Raw genomic sequence first — 17,373 nt, 5'->3', positions numbered from 1 at the left:
TTCATGCTGCAGAATTTTAGGAAAGGCTTCCTTTACCTCCATCCCAGTATTTAAGGTAGATCAGGTTTGGTCTCTCTTCAATAGAGAATATTCATAATTTTATCTTTGAATTATTTTAGAGATATATATGATGATCTACTTACAATCACTGGCTTAATGGTCTTATAAATGAGATAAATGCCTTAGGTTCATGTGATCAATACATACGAATTATGTCTTTAGTGCCTAGTTTTTCATTCAAAAAAAAAAAAAAAAACAAAGATAAAAATTATACTGTCATTTGTTTCCTTGCACCATCTAGTGGATTTAAATGACAACTGCGGGGCAGTGGTATAAATGATTATAAGTCAATTGCACGTCAAATTTTCAAACACCCGGAGAACAAATGCTAGAACTGTACTTCAGCTCATACCACGAACATGCACATAGTTGTCGTCTGTCTTTTTTAAGAGGGAATTGATCAAGCACAGGTGCTGAATTCCATAGCGAATGCTTAAATTTGTAAACAAAACAACATAAAATAGCATCCTTAGCACCGTTTTACCACTACAGATAATGAAAGTCTAACGTATCTTAGTTTCTTTCCACCCATCTTCCTGAACGCCAACGCTCGCCAGGCAGCTGCGCGCAGGGACGAGCCCCGCGCGTCTGCGCGCCGCCCGTGCGCAGGCGAGCTGAGGAGCGGAAGTGGGGAGGCGGGGCTAAGCCGGGACCAGCCAGCGGAAGAGACCGCGGCGGCGGAGAGCGGCACCCACACCGTGTGGCGGCGGTGAGTCCCGGCCAGCCCGAGCTGCACGTCCCAGCCCCGGGGAAGCGCCGGGAAAAACGGAAGGACCTGGGATTCCAGAGCAGTCGCCGCTGACTGCTGCTCTCCTGACGTTGCCGCGGCGGAGGCTTCCGCACTCGCCGCTGAAGACGCGGCCCTGACAGGCCTAGAGGCCTAGGCGCGGCCCTCCGAGCCCGACGTGTTGCCGCCGGTGCAGCTGTGAGTAATCCGAGCGCTCTCTCCACGGCCGTTTACAGATTAAAATGGAGGAAATTTCCTTGGCTAACCTGGATACTAACAAGCTGGAGGCCATCGCTCAGGAGATATACGTAGACCTGATAGAGGATTCTTGTTTGGGCTTCTGCTTTGAGGTGCACCGGGCAGTCAAGTGTGGCTACTTCTACCTGGAATTTGCAGAGACTGGTAACGTGAAGGATTTTGGCATTCAGCCAGTTGAAGATAAAGGAGCGTGTCGCCTCCCGCTTTGCTCCCTTCCTGGAGAATCTGGGAATGGGCCTGATCAGCAGCTGCAACGCTCACCTCCAGAGTTCCAGTAGCCGCCACGTGAGAGTCCGAGGGTGACCAGGACAATAACATAGACCAGTCCTGTGGTTTTGAGAAGTTAGGTAGCTAAGTAGAAAAAAGCAAAAAAAAAAAAAAAAAATCAGACAAAAGTCCCAATTCCCATTGAAGATCCTACCCTTTAAAAACCCGAAGTGGAGAATTTAGGAATTCAGATCCTTGTTTAAGTGTATTATGTTGGGTCAGCTTTGAAATCCTGATCAGGAGGAGCTGTACTATGGATCCAGCTCCCCGTGCCGCGGTTGATTTCTAGTGCACAAGAACCCTGTACTGTCTGTCCCCAGTGCGCAGGTGAGCAGCTGTGCACCCAGCATATAAAGTTCTTTGGTTCCTCAGCCTTTCTGTCTGCCTGGTGTCAAGGGCTTTCTGGGTAACTGACAGTTTGGACATAACTGATGGACAGGCCTTTATCGTTGGGCCGCAGTGGGACAACACCTCTGATCTCTCAGCCTTGGGTTTCTTCAAGACAGATCCAAGTCAGTGATGAGAGCTGGATACTAGGCATTCCAGTCTAGGAAAACTATGAAAAAGAATTCCTGACCGAATCTGTAGGAGAAGCTCTGTGGTCCTGACTGCAAGGAGAAGAAAAGCTCAAAGTCACCAGTTTCCCAAAGGTCCAGCATTTAAAAATGACGTCAACGGACTTGGGGACTTGGGCTAGCATCTTGCTGAACAGGGCCTGCTTTCTTGCACTGCATGTGGTGGCATAGGCTTAGCAGTTGGACAACTTGGTTATCCAAGCAGGCTGAGGATTGAGTAATGATTCCTTGGGGAGGTAGCAGGGCCTGCTGCAACTACGCACGATCTTTCAAACTGCAGGATTCTTAACTGGATGTATTATGCTGTGGACAGCAGTTCAGTGGGGCATTTTCCTACTCTTGAGTCACTAGTTACCTTGCCAGTCTGTGGGTCTAACTTGGTTATTATGCCAGGTCACTATGGAAGAGCATCATGGCTAGCCAGGAGGCTGAGCTTTCAAAGTTGAGCCCAGAGGGGACCTTTTCCAACTGTAGTCAGTAATGTGCTGGGAGCCAAGGAGCAATACTGGGTCATCTCTCATCTGACTGTGCAGTATCCTATTGAACACCCCTGTTCCTTGGGTTGGGCAGTCACAGGGTTTTGTTGTGGTGAACATCTAGATGGTCACCACCTGCCTCTCACACGGGGCAGTGCTTTCCCCTCAGTCCCCTTTGGACTTTCCTGACAAGAGCTGTCCTTTTGTTGCTTGAAGGACGGGATCTTTCAAGGAAAGGACCCCCAGAAACCCCCTGGTTTTAGCAAATGGGGTAGGGGAGGATGGGAACTGTGAGCTGTGTATCAAAACTACTCTCCACTTGACTCCCTGATTGAAGTTTATGCTGTGTAGAGGGGTGGGAGCCCCCAAGATGAGCGGGAACGGTGCTGCTTTATTTGAAATGTTTTCTTACCTCATTCTGTGCTCCAGTAAGGGGCCCAGCCTCATTTTTCTGGCTTGGCCCCACATCCTCCAGTCCCTGCTCCACTGCCTATCTGGTGCAGCTCATCACCCCGGGTGCTGCCAGCCACTCTTCATTCACGCTGACCAGTTTTAGTTTATCTCTTGATTCTCCTGCTTCTGAAGCCTGCCCAGTTTCCCTTTCCTTGACTTCTTTTAAGTTTGTTTTGTTTTCTTGTGTTTGTGAGAGAGAGCAGAATCTTTCTTATGGCTCCCTCTATTGGGGTTGGGATGGGAGGAGAAAGTAATTTTTTTTGTATATGATAAGCACTGTCATACCTAAGCATTTCTCCTGTAGGACTGCCTTGCTGGTATGGCTTCCTGCTGTGTCTTACTTTCTGAGAAGTTTTGTCTTCCCACCTCCACTTGGATACTGCCTCTAGGACCTGAGCAGAACAGCAGTAAAGGACTGACACACAGGAATGGAGTAGGTCCTGATCCATTTTCTCTAACCCTTGCTGTGCATGTATCCTTCCTTCTCCCAGAAGGAACTGTTTGGACTGTTCCTTGGACTGATTGGGTTGCACACTCTACAGGGGTAAGGGAAGCATAGTAATGAGGCCTTGGGGCTGTTTATTGTTGCATTCTCCCTCTAGAGTTGTCCTGCTCAGGGTCAGGGCCTAGCTACAGATTGGGCTTCCAGAATTGTAATAACTGTTTAAAAAGTCAGACCTTGGCAACAACTAAAATAATTTGAGGTTACATGCCCTTGACTTTTTAATAAACATCTCCTTCTAAGGAGATGCAGAAGGAAAGGAGGGTCTAAGTGAGACTCTGGCCTACCTGTAATAATGTCTGGGAAACAGGCTAAACTTAAGGTCATGGTCCACTCTTACTTCAGAGAGGGAGCTCAGATTGTGACATTACTGTTTCCTTTCTGGCCTTTTCTCCTGGTTAGAAGGAAGAATTGGAAATAGTTTTGAGTAGTGGTTGGTTCACATTACCTCCCTCTTGGTTTGTGGGTTTTTTTTTTTTTCTTTTACCCCCCATTATTAGGGCAGTGGCCCCCTGATTGAGTATGAGGTGGGCTAGGTCTAACAGGTGCCCTGAGAGGATAGACTATTTTCATTTTGAGGGAGAGAATTCTCCCTACCATGTAGTTGACAGTTGTTAGGAACTCTCCCTTTGCTTACCTATCTTTCCTCTTAACAGCAGAATTCCTGTCCTAATCTCCTCATAAGTGTATTGCTCACCCTGTAATTCTATTATGTATCTGAGTGTGTATGTATGGGGGGGGAGGGGTTCTTTACAAATTTCTGTGGTTTGTGACTTTTTCTTCCATACATTAGTTCCCACCACCGCATGCCCAGGGGCCATTGCCTGGCATTGTCGCATGCTGGGATCATTGGGGAAGTATAGTGAAACTCATTGTCCTTTGTTTTGGAGAGTCTTATTTTTGCATAAGTAGTCCATCCTATACAGATTGCTAACTAACTGTGTATTCCCCTTGCCCCTATGGCTGCTGGTGTAAATAAACTGCATCTCCTCATGGTAAACGATGACAATAAACAAGATTTTAAAAATGATTTTATTTGGACTCTATATTCATCTTTAAGATTGTACATGTTTCTTGTGTTTCATATGGTGAAGTAAATGTTGAACCACTGTTGACCCTTGACCCTTAGTCACTTTCTCCTGAATAGGAGTTTTATCAGAAGAGAGGAATTTTATTGCTTCATCTGGTAGTTCACATTTAGCTTTCTGCAACAGCCAGTGAGAGAGAAACTATACAATCTACTATAATAAGTAAGAAGGTGGTAAAATATAATCCAGTCCTGTCACTAAATAAGTCCAGTGTGAAGGATAGTTCAATTTAAATTGTACTAGAGGTATCTTCCAGAGAAGGCAATGGCACCCTACTCCAGTACTCTTGCCTGGAAAATCCCATGGACGGAGGGGCCTGGTGGGCTGCAGTCCATGGGGTCGCTAGGAGTTGGACACGACTGAGCGACTTCACTTTATTTTTTCACTTTCACGCATTGGAGAAGGAAATGGCAACCCACTCCAGTGTTCTTGCCTGGAGAATCCCAGGGACGGGGGAGCCTGGTAGGCTGCCGTCTATGGGGTCACAGAGTCGGACACGACTGAAGCGACTTAGCAGCAGCAGCAGCAGCAGAGGTACCTTCGGAGAAGGCAATGGCACCCCTGATGGGCTGCCCTCTATGGGGTTGCACAGAGTCAGACATGACTGAAGCGACTTAAGCAGCAGCAGCAGTAGAGGTATCTTAATATATACACGTTCTTGCTCTCAAGAGGCAAATAATTAATGGTAACAATGAGTCAGCCTTTCTAAAAGTTAATGTTTTTCTAATACTTTTCATTTTACTCCAAGTGTTTAGGTCTGTAATTTTGTTTTTTAGATTAATTCAGAGATTTTTTTTTTTTTTTTATTCCAGTTCATATTCCAAAGTTAGAGCACTTTGCCTGGAAACAGTAACAGTTGCTCCTTAGTATTGATCAAAATCACTTATTTGCTGAATGTTCTGGGTCTTTAAACAGCCCAAAAGTGTAAATAATATTTACATGAATAAAAAGTATCGTAGAAATGGGACCAGAGGGAACCTGTTGAAGTAGGTATCTCAGGGGACCTTACTGACATGTGACATGTATTTAGTCACCTAACACTCTTGGAGCTGCTGCAAATATTTTTGGATTCTATTTTGTATATTTAGATTGGAATTAATATATTTCATGCTAACCTACTTTTCTTAAATGAGGTATTTGCAAGATCTCTACTAAATCTACTTGATGGCAGGACATACAGGATTATTTCTGTTCATGTTTTCTAACTAATGATCTTTATACTTAAAAAAGTACATACCCTTTAACTCCTTAGACACTACATTTTAACTGTGGCATGCAGCATGAGGTCAGGAACCACATAAATGATGTTGACAGAGAATGAAATATGCTCAAGTAGTAAAGGATTCCGGAAGAGCTTTCTTTAAATATATTATAATATTAGTCTTTAATTATGGATAGTGAATTGCTGATTCTCAGAGATAATGTCAGACTTTGAAAGTTTTAATCTGTTGTGGAGGGCACAAGCTTTCTGATTCTTAACACATTTTCCAAAGAAAATATTTGTTATAGGTAATTCACTGGTTCAGAAAGATAAACCTGTAGATTTCTTGGTTTTGGTTTTTCCATTTTGAAAATTTTGATCCTTGCTACTTGAGCCTAATTGAACATATGTGAGCTGAAAAGGAAATAGTCACTTCAGAGATGAGAAAATGTATTCAGCAGCAGTGACTTGCCCACAATTTAAAGACAAAAATACAGAAACAAAAACAATGCTAGTGCAAAGCCAGTGCACTTTGTTGAAGCAAGAGAATTGACTAACTGAAAGGACTAGTTTTTTAAAAAGATAAATTACCTTTAAAGTAGAATGAAAATGTGATGCTAATGAAAACTTTAAGACAATGAATGAAAACATTGAAAAAGTGGAAAATACATTTAACAAAAGTGACTCACAAGGAATTTTTATTTTTAATAAATGTAATTTACATCTAGAACTTAAAAAAAAATCCTGTTTCTACCCAAATACACATAAAAATACTAGGCTCACAGAGTTTTACAGACAGTATAGCAAGAAACAAAAATCATTATAAACTCAGTAATAGGAAGATGTTAGCAAACCAACTCCAAACTTGATGAAGTCATGTTAATCCCAGGAAAGATTTTAATTCAGAAAATCATCATTAGAGAAAAATATGAGAAATTTCAATACAGAATAATAGTTTGCAAAATTCAGTGCCAATTATTGGCTTTAAAAATACTAGTTATATAAAAACAAGGACTAAAGAACTTCCATACACTGATAATTTATGTATCAGAATCTACAATTGCTTTGCTTAATGATCAAATATTGGAAGCTTTCTCTTTAAAAGCAGGAATGGAAGAAGCAAAACTCATTCTCAGATGATATCTAAATAGATAGTTGTATAGACTCTACGAACATACCACTGGAAGTGAAGATAGGATGCAGTAAAGTTGCTAGTTTATAAGGATCCAAAACCAGAACAATAAAAAATTGTAAATGTTGCACTTATAATGTAATGCAACAAAAGTATATACAGTCCTATGTAGTACTAATATAACAAGAAGTGTAAGGTTTTATGGAAAAAAAAATTTCATGTGGAATGTTAAAACTCAAATGAAGAATCATAAGAAAGATGTTCGTGGGTAGAAAGGTCAGTATCATCACTCCAGGTATATGAGTTGGAAGTAATCTTGATTAAAATCCAAATAGATGTTTTCATGGAACTCAATTTTAAGATTTATATGAAAATCAAGGCACAAGAATAGACAAGAACTGTTTGACAAATGGATGTTATACGTAGTGAGATTGCAGTGCAGAAACAATAGAGAGTTCAGAATTAGATGGAAAAACAAACACATTTATGTCATCCTGATGTGTGACGAAATTGGTATTGTAGTCAGTAGATTATAACTGTCACATTGTTCTGGAATAGATTAGCCATAAATATTAAAACTGTACTCTAGACACAAAAACTAATTCCCATGAGGATTTAAGACATTGTGAAAAAGTAAAACATCAAATCTTTGAAAGATATGTTCATAATTGTAGGTGAGGAAAAATAAGTAAATAAAAGTACCAAACAGAAGATGGATATGTTGGACCACAATAAAGCTATCCATGCACAATCATACTGGAAAAAAAAACACACACTGGCAAAATACCATAACACGCTGGTAGGAGTTCCACCATCCTTAGAACTAGTAAAAGATTATTAACAAAATAATTATACAATTGACAAATGGACAAAATAAAAGAACAGCTCATTTATAGAATAAGATATCCAAGGACAAAAAAAAAGGTGACAAGTTCACTTAGTTTCAGAGAAATAAAAACTAATAGCAAATTAAATACCAATTTATACCACTCAGTTTAAAAAAGTGTGATGATATCAACTCTGACAGGTATATGGAACAATTAAACATCTTGTACATCACAGACTTAAATGATAAAAAAATTTTTGGAAAGCAATTTGGGAATATCTACTGCAGTTGATGTGAATAACCAATGCCCTGATATTTCCACCTTTTGCAGCATTGTTTTCTACTATGAAAAAATTGAAAGTGATATAAATATCCATTTTTAAAAAAAGTAAAATGCAAAAGTGAAAATAACAGGATTGCACAAATAAAATATTTAGTAAAACATTTGTTCTTATAATTTGATAATTTTTATTTGAAAATAGTATGCAAAATGATGCTATATTATGTTTAGGGTTATGTACCTCTAAAATAACATTTATACCAGAAATGTGAACTAGACTTCCAGTTCTATGTGTATCATGGTCTGGATATTGAAGAAAGACTTCTTGGTGCGAAAAGAATCTGGATGCTGATTAAATTACCACAAAGATACTATCAACTGTCTTGTTATCCTCCCAAAAAAGTATGGGAAATATTCAGCTCTCTCTTCCTATTACATACATGTGTGCACACACACACACACACACACAAAACCAAAGACACAAGCAAAAACAGAAAATGGGACTGCACTGGAGAACATACAGAAACCAGAAACTTCCACGTGGGAATAGGAGATTATACTTTGATCATCACAAATTCACAAACTGAGATCATTCATTACGCCCCCCCTTAGATACAAGATACCTGAAATAATCTTTACATCCTTAGTGAAAGAATGAACAGAGTGAAAGAGAAACAGGGATCTTCCTGATTATAGAAACAACAGTTTAAAAAGCCTCTGCCATAGCCTGAGGTTAAATAAATGACTTAAAATAACAACATTATCATTATCATCATTTCCTTTGGAAATTGATACTTATACCCTTGCTTTCACATAGTTACCCTACCCTGTTATAATAATGTGCCCAAGATAATATACTTCTTGGCTACCTAATAGTATTTGGGTCCCTCACATTCTCACAAAATATAAAATTCTCACAAAATACAAACATGCTATAAAGTAGCATCAATTTTTTTTTAAGTTCTCTTAACTGCTATCATATTCTGCATCTAATCATTGTTTTTACAAGAAAGGAGTTCTAATTTTTTAATCCATTCTTATTTATTTATTTTTTGGTTGTACCACATGATATGCAGGATCTTAGTTCCCTGACCAAGGATCAAACCCATGCCCCCTGCAATGGAAACACTAATTCCTAACCACTGGACTGCCAGGGAAGTCCCAGGAGTTCTAATTTTGTTAGCACTGTAATTAGAAGTAATTGATGTAATTAGAAAGATGCCCTGGCGGCTCAGAGGTTAAAGCATCTGCCTGCAATGCGGGAGACCTGGGTTCGATCCCTGGGTCAGGAAGATCCCCTGGAGAAGGAAATGGCAACCCACTCCAGTATTCTTGCCTGGAGAATCCCATGGACAGAGGAGCCTGGTGGGCTACAGTCCATGGGGTCGCAAAGAGTTGGACATGACTGAGCGACTTCAGATGTAATTCAGATGTAATTAGAAGACCACTGATCCTCAGAGTGGTCGACACTGCCAGCATTCTAGAGATGGAAGGAATGAGGCCAGAGGAACTTAACAAAGGTGGAATTACCAACACAAATGAGGAAACTGGTTGTCATAAAAAGGACAAAGAAGTTTCAGAGACGTGAAACTGCCAGTATACTTAGCATTAAGGGATATTGCAAAAAATTTTCAGAATATCATGAGTCCAAAGAATGCTCTCAGTTTTGCTATTTTGTGCTGTAGGAAAAATGCTGTGTGGCAGGCAGAATTCTAAAGACGGTCTCTTGAGACTCTTGTCTTCTGGTTATTCAGTTAAACAGAAATCTAAATATTGCTTTGGAGGGATTTTGGAGATGTCATTAAATCTCAAGTTGATTGACCTTAAGATTTGGAAATTAATTAGCTAGATATGACCTGCTCCCTAGGCAGGTGAGGACTTAAAAAACCTCAGTGTTTTCCATCTGGTAGTAGAAGACATCACAGAGATCTGAAGTGTGAAAAGGATTTGATGTGGCTGGCTTTGACGATGATGGGGGCAAGTAAGAAGGAATGTGGGGGGTGCTCCTTGGAGCTGAGTAGCCTCTGGCTGATGGCTAGCAAGGAAACAGTATGTCAGACCCACAGCCACAGAAATTGAATTCTGTAAACAACCTGAATGAGCTCAGAAACTGATCTTCCTCAGGGCCTCCAGGTAAGAGCCCAGGCTGGCTTAAACTTTGGCCTGCGAGACCCTCAGTAGATGGCTCATCCAAGCATGATTTCTGACCTAGAGTACTGTGAGATTCCTAAGTGAGGACTGTCTTAGGCAGCTAGATTGGTGATAATTAGTTAAGCAGCAATAGAAAATGAATACAGTCATAAACCAATCCAAACCTAGAAAGGATTATGCCTTAAATGGTGACCTTTATTATCGGCATAAACCCCCTACTTGTATTCCATCGAGTACATAGACAAATCATAACTAGGGATATAATTCCACAGAGCTCTAAGAAAACAAACTCATGTCAATATAATAACACCTTTTACCTGCAAGTTTAACCTTAAATTGGCAAGAAGAATACAAGGTGACCTGTCCACTTCTAACATGTTTTTGTCACCTAAAGTTCCATTTTCCAACTGCGTTCTTATCCCCTGGCATTTTCTGTTTTCAGACATACACACACACACACACACGCACATACCCATGAACACACACAGGAGTTATAACTTTAAATCAAGCCCAGTTCAGAGAAAGTTAGCTAAGCTGCTTCTTCTCTTACTGCTGTGTAAATTATTACAGTTCAAGACCTTATTTGCAGAGCAGCCACTTCTGTAGTTTGAAGGAAGACGGGTGTTGGCCTCTTAGGTACTTTCCTTACAGCTAAGTTTTCTTTTGGAATTACGTGTGCTTGTGTTATTTCTGCTTAGTATCAGAGTCAACAGTGATTCAAAAGTTGGTTTAGATGTTATGTAATAGATTGGAAGAAACACTGAAATGTCTTGACTCTGCAACAAACTCTGTAGCCCCTGATTCTGTCACTTGATCTCTCTGGGGAAGTTTCTTTGCTGATAAATTAATAAGCTTGAATGAAATGATTTCTTGGCTCCATTCCACCTGTGACACTCTCTGATTCTGTGCTAAAGCATGAAAATAACTTACCCAAGCCATTGTATTCCCAAGACCAGTTTTACCATCTAAATGCAGAGAATTTGGCAGAGTTAGGTTATTGGCACCTTCACATGAGTCCATGTAATTCTGCTTTGTAAATTGTTCTACAGCTTGGCCCTAGACCTCCCCATCACCTAGAAACATGTCATTTCTAAGCCCGGCTCACATCTCTTCTTCAGGTCTACCTGACCGAGGACATATTTGACATTTCCAACTGTGTGTCTCACAGGCATCTCATATTTCATCTTATGCAGAGTGAGTTCTGAGAAGCTGCATTTTCAACACATGCCCCAGTGTTCTGATGCATTCTAAATGTTAAGAACTACTGCCCTAGACAGAAAGCAGAAAATAAGTCTGCATTCATCCTCTTTTTTAATCTCCAATAGCCCATCCTAGAATGTTTGGGACCCTGGATTTTTTTTTTTTCTAACTCTTGTGTATATGAACTATTTGATTTAAAAGTGTGAGTATTTAAAGACATGATGTCAGGCTTATTGTAATGCCTTTATAAAGAGTTATGTTTTAGAACTATTTATTCCTTAAATTATAGCCCTGAGATTTTTTTGCCTCTGGAATGATAATAAAAATATATCATCCTTCTGCCCCTGAGCATTTAAATGCAATATGTATTCCAATAGTGTGGTATGCTCAGTCATGTCCAACTCTTTGCAACCCATGGACTGTGGCCCACCAGGCTCCTCTGTCCATGGGATTTTCCAGGCAAGAATACTGGAGTAGGTTGTCATTTCCTCCTCCAGGGGATCTTCCCCACCCGGGGATTGAACCCACTTCCCCTGTGTCTCTTGCATTGCAGAGGATTGTTTACCACTGGAGCCATTGGTGAAGCCCTGTATGTTCCAATAGATGTTGATGTTTGCATATCTTTAGATTAGTTGGAAAGGATCCTTTCTTTTGTTAATGAGTTTAATGTTCATTTAAGAGACCTCTACAGTGTGGACAAAAACAGCAAAGATAAATGGAAAATGTTAATTAATTCAGCTTATTATTTTATTACTTCAGAGTGAATGCCTATAATGAACTGCTCAGTTGCTTAACAGTTGAAGTATTTTTTTACCTTTTCTCATATATTATTTCCCAGTCTCTGAGTATTAATATTTTTTCTACTTTTTGTTCAGCTAAATTTTTAATTCAAGAGCTTTGGTCAGAAATTTGCCCCCATTTGACTCTTAATAAAATTTTAAGACTTTGGTTCTTCTCATCATCAATTTATCAGCAACATTATCTGTAACAACTCTTTCCTTGAGTATTGACAGCAGGACACAAAATCAGTGGTTTAATAAAACCATCTCTGTTAGGGTAATAGTCTACTCACAGAGATTATATAAAAAAGTAAAAACTCCACTTGGTTTATCTAGTATTAATTATAAGTTGTTTATTATTAGCAAGGGAAAGAATAATCCATAGTATAGTTCAAAATCCCCAACCTCCATGAAAGTAATGCAATCTCGTTTATAACAGTTACAAGTTTTTCTATTGGGAAAGCTATGAGCTAGGCCTAAGATGGAAACACAGAGCCAGAAAGTGGTATATTAGGGACATTCATTAGGTTCAGGTGGAAAACAATAATTAAGCTACTTTATCTTATGGATGTATGCAAGTATTTATCAGACTTTCTGCCTTAACAAGGCCCAAAGAATGATCATTCATCCTGGTTTTCCTGGGAGAGTCTTGATTTACAACTGTTATTCAGTTGTTATTGATATTGTCCCTCTGTCCTTTTGAAAGTGTTGAGCTCGGGGTGATAAATTATTAACCAAAATAATATATACTGTTACCCTAGTTATAACTCACAGAAGAATTGAGAGATGTTTTTAAAAGAGATCAAAGGCCAAACTGTGATGAAGGCTGTGAGACCAAATCTTCAAAGAAAGTATTGTTTACTTGCAATATGCTGTTTGAAAATAGTCTGTAGCCAATCAGAAGTGAGACATAAAGGTATGAACTTCATTGCCATACTGTCAAAACTGTACTGTGGATTAGCTAATGGGGTCATTTGAAATATATGAGAAAATCAAACAGTTAAAGATATCTGTAGCTGGTTCTTACCTGCTTGACGTGAGTCGGAGTTAAGAATGGACAGAGATGAGTGGGAAAATGAAGCAATAAGCCATTATTATATGTTCTGGGAGTCCCATATGAAGCACTCATGAGTGAAAGCAAATTGTCCAGACTTCAAGCTTTACCTCTATCTAGGTGGCAAAACCACAGGCAGTTTGCAATATAGGGCCAAATTACTTACTCTTCAGTAACACTCATAAACAACGCTTCGTAGCAGGTAACATTTAGCAACTCACAGGTATTGGCAGGCAGTGTCATTAAGCAGAGTGTCAGATCAGATCAGATCAGTTGCTCAGTCATGTCCGACTCTTTGCAACCCCATGAATCGCAGCACGCCAGGCCTCCCTGTCCATCACCAACTCCCGGAGTTCACTCAGACTCACGTCCATCGAGTCAGCGAGGCCATCCAGCCATCTCATCCTCTGTCGTCCCCTTCTCCTCCTGCCCCCAATCCCTCCCAGCATCAGTCTTTTCCAATGAGTCAACTCTTCACATGAGGTGGCCAAAGTACTGGAGCTTCAGCTTTAGCATCATTCCTTCCAAAGAAATCCCAGGGCTGATCTCCTTCAGAATGGACTGGTTGGATCTCCTTGCAGTCCAAGGGTCTCTCAAGAGTGTAGGCAGGTGTAATTCAGAATGGCATACTATATTCTGTTTATGGTTAGTCATGGTACTTGGATGAAGATAATGTTCGAGGCCTTAAACGTTATCTATTATTGATGGACATAAGATACTGTAGATTTGTTCTTGAATAAAATGTTCTACAAAGGTGGTAAGGCTCAATATCTAGAGCTATGGATAACTGTGAGAATGCAGGGGAAGTCCAGGCTACTTCAGAGGTAATTGGGTATCATGCAAATAGCGATGTGGGGTCAACCTTTTGTCACTGTGTTCCACCCAAGGGGCTCTCAGCTTCTAGAGCCCACCTTCCCCTTCTCTCACAACACAAAAGCTTGCAATCAACAAAAGAACATCTCTTCTGCTTCACTCTATGTTAAAGACTGACATGGTTAGGTGAGGCTCATACAAGGTCATCTTCCTTTTTACGAACTCAAAGCCCACAAGCAGCTTAGTCATAGAAGTGATATCCCATGGTTTTCACAGCAACGCCTCACTCCTTCAAGGGATTGGTTATACAAGGTGTCTAAACCAGGGGGCCGTAATGTCTAGAAGCCCACTCTTTGCAGACTGTGCTTTCGCTCCCCCCATCAGTGCCCTGGAGGCTGGCTGTTCTGAGGACAAGAATGGAGATTCTGAGGATGGTGTCTCCTGCTTACTCTACTGTCTGGTCTTCAGGGAGCAGGGCTCCACAAGTTCTGTGTGAATACACAAAAAGACCTGTCTGCTAAACTGTGGAGTTCCCCAGAGCGTTTATGTGTTTATAGAAACGCAATGTTATGTTATGGACCTGCAGCTTTGTTTTGACAGAAGCGATATTTAGGGTTCTCGGTTGGGGACTTTCACTTCCATTCATAGGCAGAATTTCTGGGTAACATGTGAGATGTGAATGGCATCAGATAATGGCAGTGCACTGTGGCACTCTCCTGGGCACTTTTGAAACGCCACTCCCTGCCCACGATCCCACCGCTCCGTCACCCCAGTCTCAGGTCTCGCCATCACTCCCTCTTCCCCCATTACTAATGGAGATGAACAGATTAAGCCTAACTCCTTACAAGCTGTGGACTTTTCTACTGGAATGTAAGTTTCATGACAACTGACGATTGTTGTCTTATATACTGCCCAGCACAATATTTAGCAAATAATGGACGTTTAATACATATTGATAGAATAAATGATAGAATGAAAAGTAAATATTGAATTGAACAATATTCTGTTGTGTTAGTTCCAAGAATAAAACAATGTTCTTTTGTTCTTGTCAAGGAGGAACAAAATTGCTTTATCTTCAATTATATAGAGAAATAAAGGTATGAACTGCATTGCCATACTGTCTAAACTGTACTGTGGATTAGCTAATGGGGTCATTTGAAATATATGAGAAAATCAAACAGTTAAAGCTATCTGTAGCTGGTTCTTACCTGCTTGATGTAAGAATTGTTTATATTTCAATTATAAAATCTTCTTTTTAGATATTTGTGTATTCCTGGCTTTTATTCTGCAGAACTCAAGAATTAGGTGTTTTGTTTCCAATCTACTTTCTTTTGTACAAATGTAAGATTTCACACTTTTTTTTTAATTTTATTTTATTTTTAAACTTTACATAATTGTATTAGTTTTAAGCAAATTCTCTGTCCCTTAAAAATCATGACATTGTAAAATTATTTTTTAAAAGTATAGCTTAATACATTGTGAGTTTAAATAGTAAAACGTGGAGATTTTCTGTTTGGTTACAAAATGCAAATGTGATAGATTACTATTCATCTCATAGCTTTCATTTTCTAAGAAGTACCTTGGCAATTAAAGTTTGATTAATTTAGTTTCTTTTTTGGGGACAGCATTAATGAGATCATCACAACTTTTGTAAAAGCTAAAAATGCTAGATTGCAGTGGTAGACTATTATATAATGATTTAGTCACAAATTGTATGTTCTTTTACATAGAAACACAAATTTTTGAGTTGGTAGCTTAATGCAACAAAAGAAAAGTTTATAACAAATCATACACCACCACAACAAAAGCATTTAACAAATCTTACAGAGCTACAATTAAATTTTACCACTGGAACAGAAAAAAAAAACAAAACAAAACTCTGGCTTTAAAATATTTCTTCATTGATCTCCCTTGTTCATATATCCTACTGTTTAATTTTACTGTTCTGCTTGCTAAAATTAGCCTAATTCTAAGATTTTATCAACCCCAGTGTTTCCTTTTCTTGCCATTATGGAAACTGAATGAAATTTTAAATCCTGATTAACTCCTTTCAGTGACCAAACAATAGTGGTCAAATCTCAGGGCTCTTTAGAGCAACAGATAATTTCATGCGCCTATAAATGTCAGTTTTGGATAGCATTTTTTAAGCAATTACTTTTCAAAAGCGTTCACACATTGGAAACATTATTTCTTAGACTTGAGAACAAATCACCACAGTTCAGCTTAAGAATCAGCAAAACGGCTTCCGAGTGTCATTTAATGAAAACAGACTAATCTAAAAAAAAAGAAAACAGAGTTCAAGTACGATCACACAGAGAGATCAAATCAATGTACTAGATTATTTCCAAGTACGGTTTTGAGTTTGAGTGAAAACTGCAGAGTAGAAAGGAGTGGGTGGCACTCCCCGTGCTGTCACGAGGAGCCTTACGACCTTTGGCATGACTTCTCTCAAACTCAGGTTTTCTCACTTCTGAAAGAGGGATAATGACTTCAACCCTTTCACCCTCACAGTGAGGTCAGAATTAAGTAAGGATGCAAGCATGACAGGACTGCAGCATGTCTTATTCTTGCCATTTGGCTCAGGCCAGCCAATGTACATGAATTTTGCAGCTACATATCTGATGTTCACTAATACCTTCAGCAGGAGAGATATGCTGGAACCTTCACTAATTACCCTTTATTTAATGTGATGTTGTCTGTCATTGAATTTTAATCATGTTCAAAGGTTACATATCAATGATATTTTTCTGGAAGGAAAAAAGATCATCTCTCTGGAGTGAATTATTTCTTTCTTTGATGACTTAGACAGGTATCCACGCATTGCAGTGATTTCACTGTAAGGCTGAATCTTTCAGACAGTGACTGACAATTCATTTTGCTCTTAAAATATTTTTAAAGCATGTAGAGAAGTGTAAATATTATAAAATAATCCTTAGAGTGTGACATGGGAAGAACATACCTGGTGACAAAGAGAGCTTACCCAAGCCCTTTCACCTTTACCTTTTCTTCATGAAGTACTTTGCTTATTCTAAAGGGTAATTCCATTGTCGTCACAAGATTGCCAGTATTGCTGCTATTCTAAGTATCTAACTCAAAATAATACAAATTTCAGTAAAATGTAACAATTTGACTTCCCCTCTCATCATAATTTTTGTCCATATATTTTTAAAACATGGGAAAAATACAATTACATAATTTATATAGATTCCCTCTTCTGTACTTCTCTTTTTCTCTATAGTCTCGAGTTGTGTAATGATTCCTCCTACCAATAATCCATTCCATTATCACTTAGCAATATAAATGGGTGGTCTCTTGTAAGCAAAATCTGTAAATATACAAACTATATTTTGGAAAGCTAAAAAATAATGGTTTCCTGCATGTACAATTTGCTTCCTAGGTGGTTGGGTGGTAAAGAATCTGTGTGCCAATGCAAGAGACATATAGAGACTCAGGTTTGATCTCTGGGTCAGGAAGATATCCTAGAGGAGGGCATGGCAACCTACTCCAGTATTCTTGCCTGGAGGATCCCAT

General features: G+C 39.4%; 1 protein-coding gene across 1 annotated transcript; it reads left to right on the top strand.

Annotated features, from left to right (window-relative positions):
- The first annotated feature begins 678 nt into the window (after positions 1-678).
- On the top strand, positions 679-4,348 carry ATXN7L3B (ataxin 7 like 3B). The gene has a single exon (XM_055587404.1). It carries the CDS (start codon positions 1,030-1,032, stop codon positions 1,321-1,323), a length of 294 nt encoding a protein of 97 aa, XP_055443379.1. The 5' UTR covers positions 679-1,029; the 3' UTR covers positions 1,324-4,348.
- The last annotated feature ends 13,025 nt before the right edge of the window (positions 4,349-17,373 follow it).

The sequence above is a fragment of the Bubalus kerabau genome, chromosome 1, assembly GCF_029407905.1.
Source record: "Bubalus kerabau isolate K-KA32 ecotype Philippines breed swamp buffalo chromosome 1, PCC_UOA_SB_1v2, whole genome shotgun sequence".
NCBI classification, from domain to species: domain Eukaryota; kingdom Metazoa; phylum Chordata; class Mammalia; order Artiodactyla; family Bovidae; genus Bubalus; species Bubalus kerabau.
This window is presented reverse-complemented; position numbering and strand designations above follow the sequence as displayed.

Bases quoted from the DNA above. Each gene is read 5' to 3' on its own strand.
- ATXN7L3B (XM_055587404.1), top strand. From the start codon at position 1,030: ATGGAGGAAATTTCCTTGGCTAACCTGGATACTAACAAGCTGGAGGCC.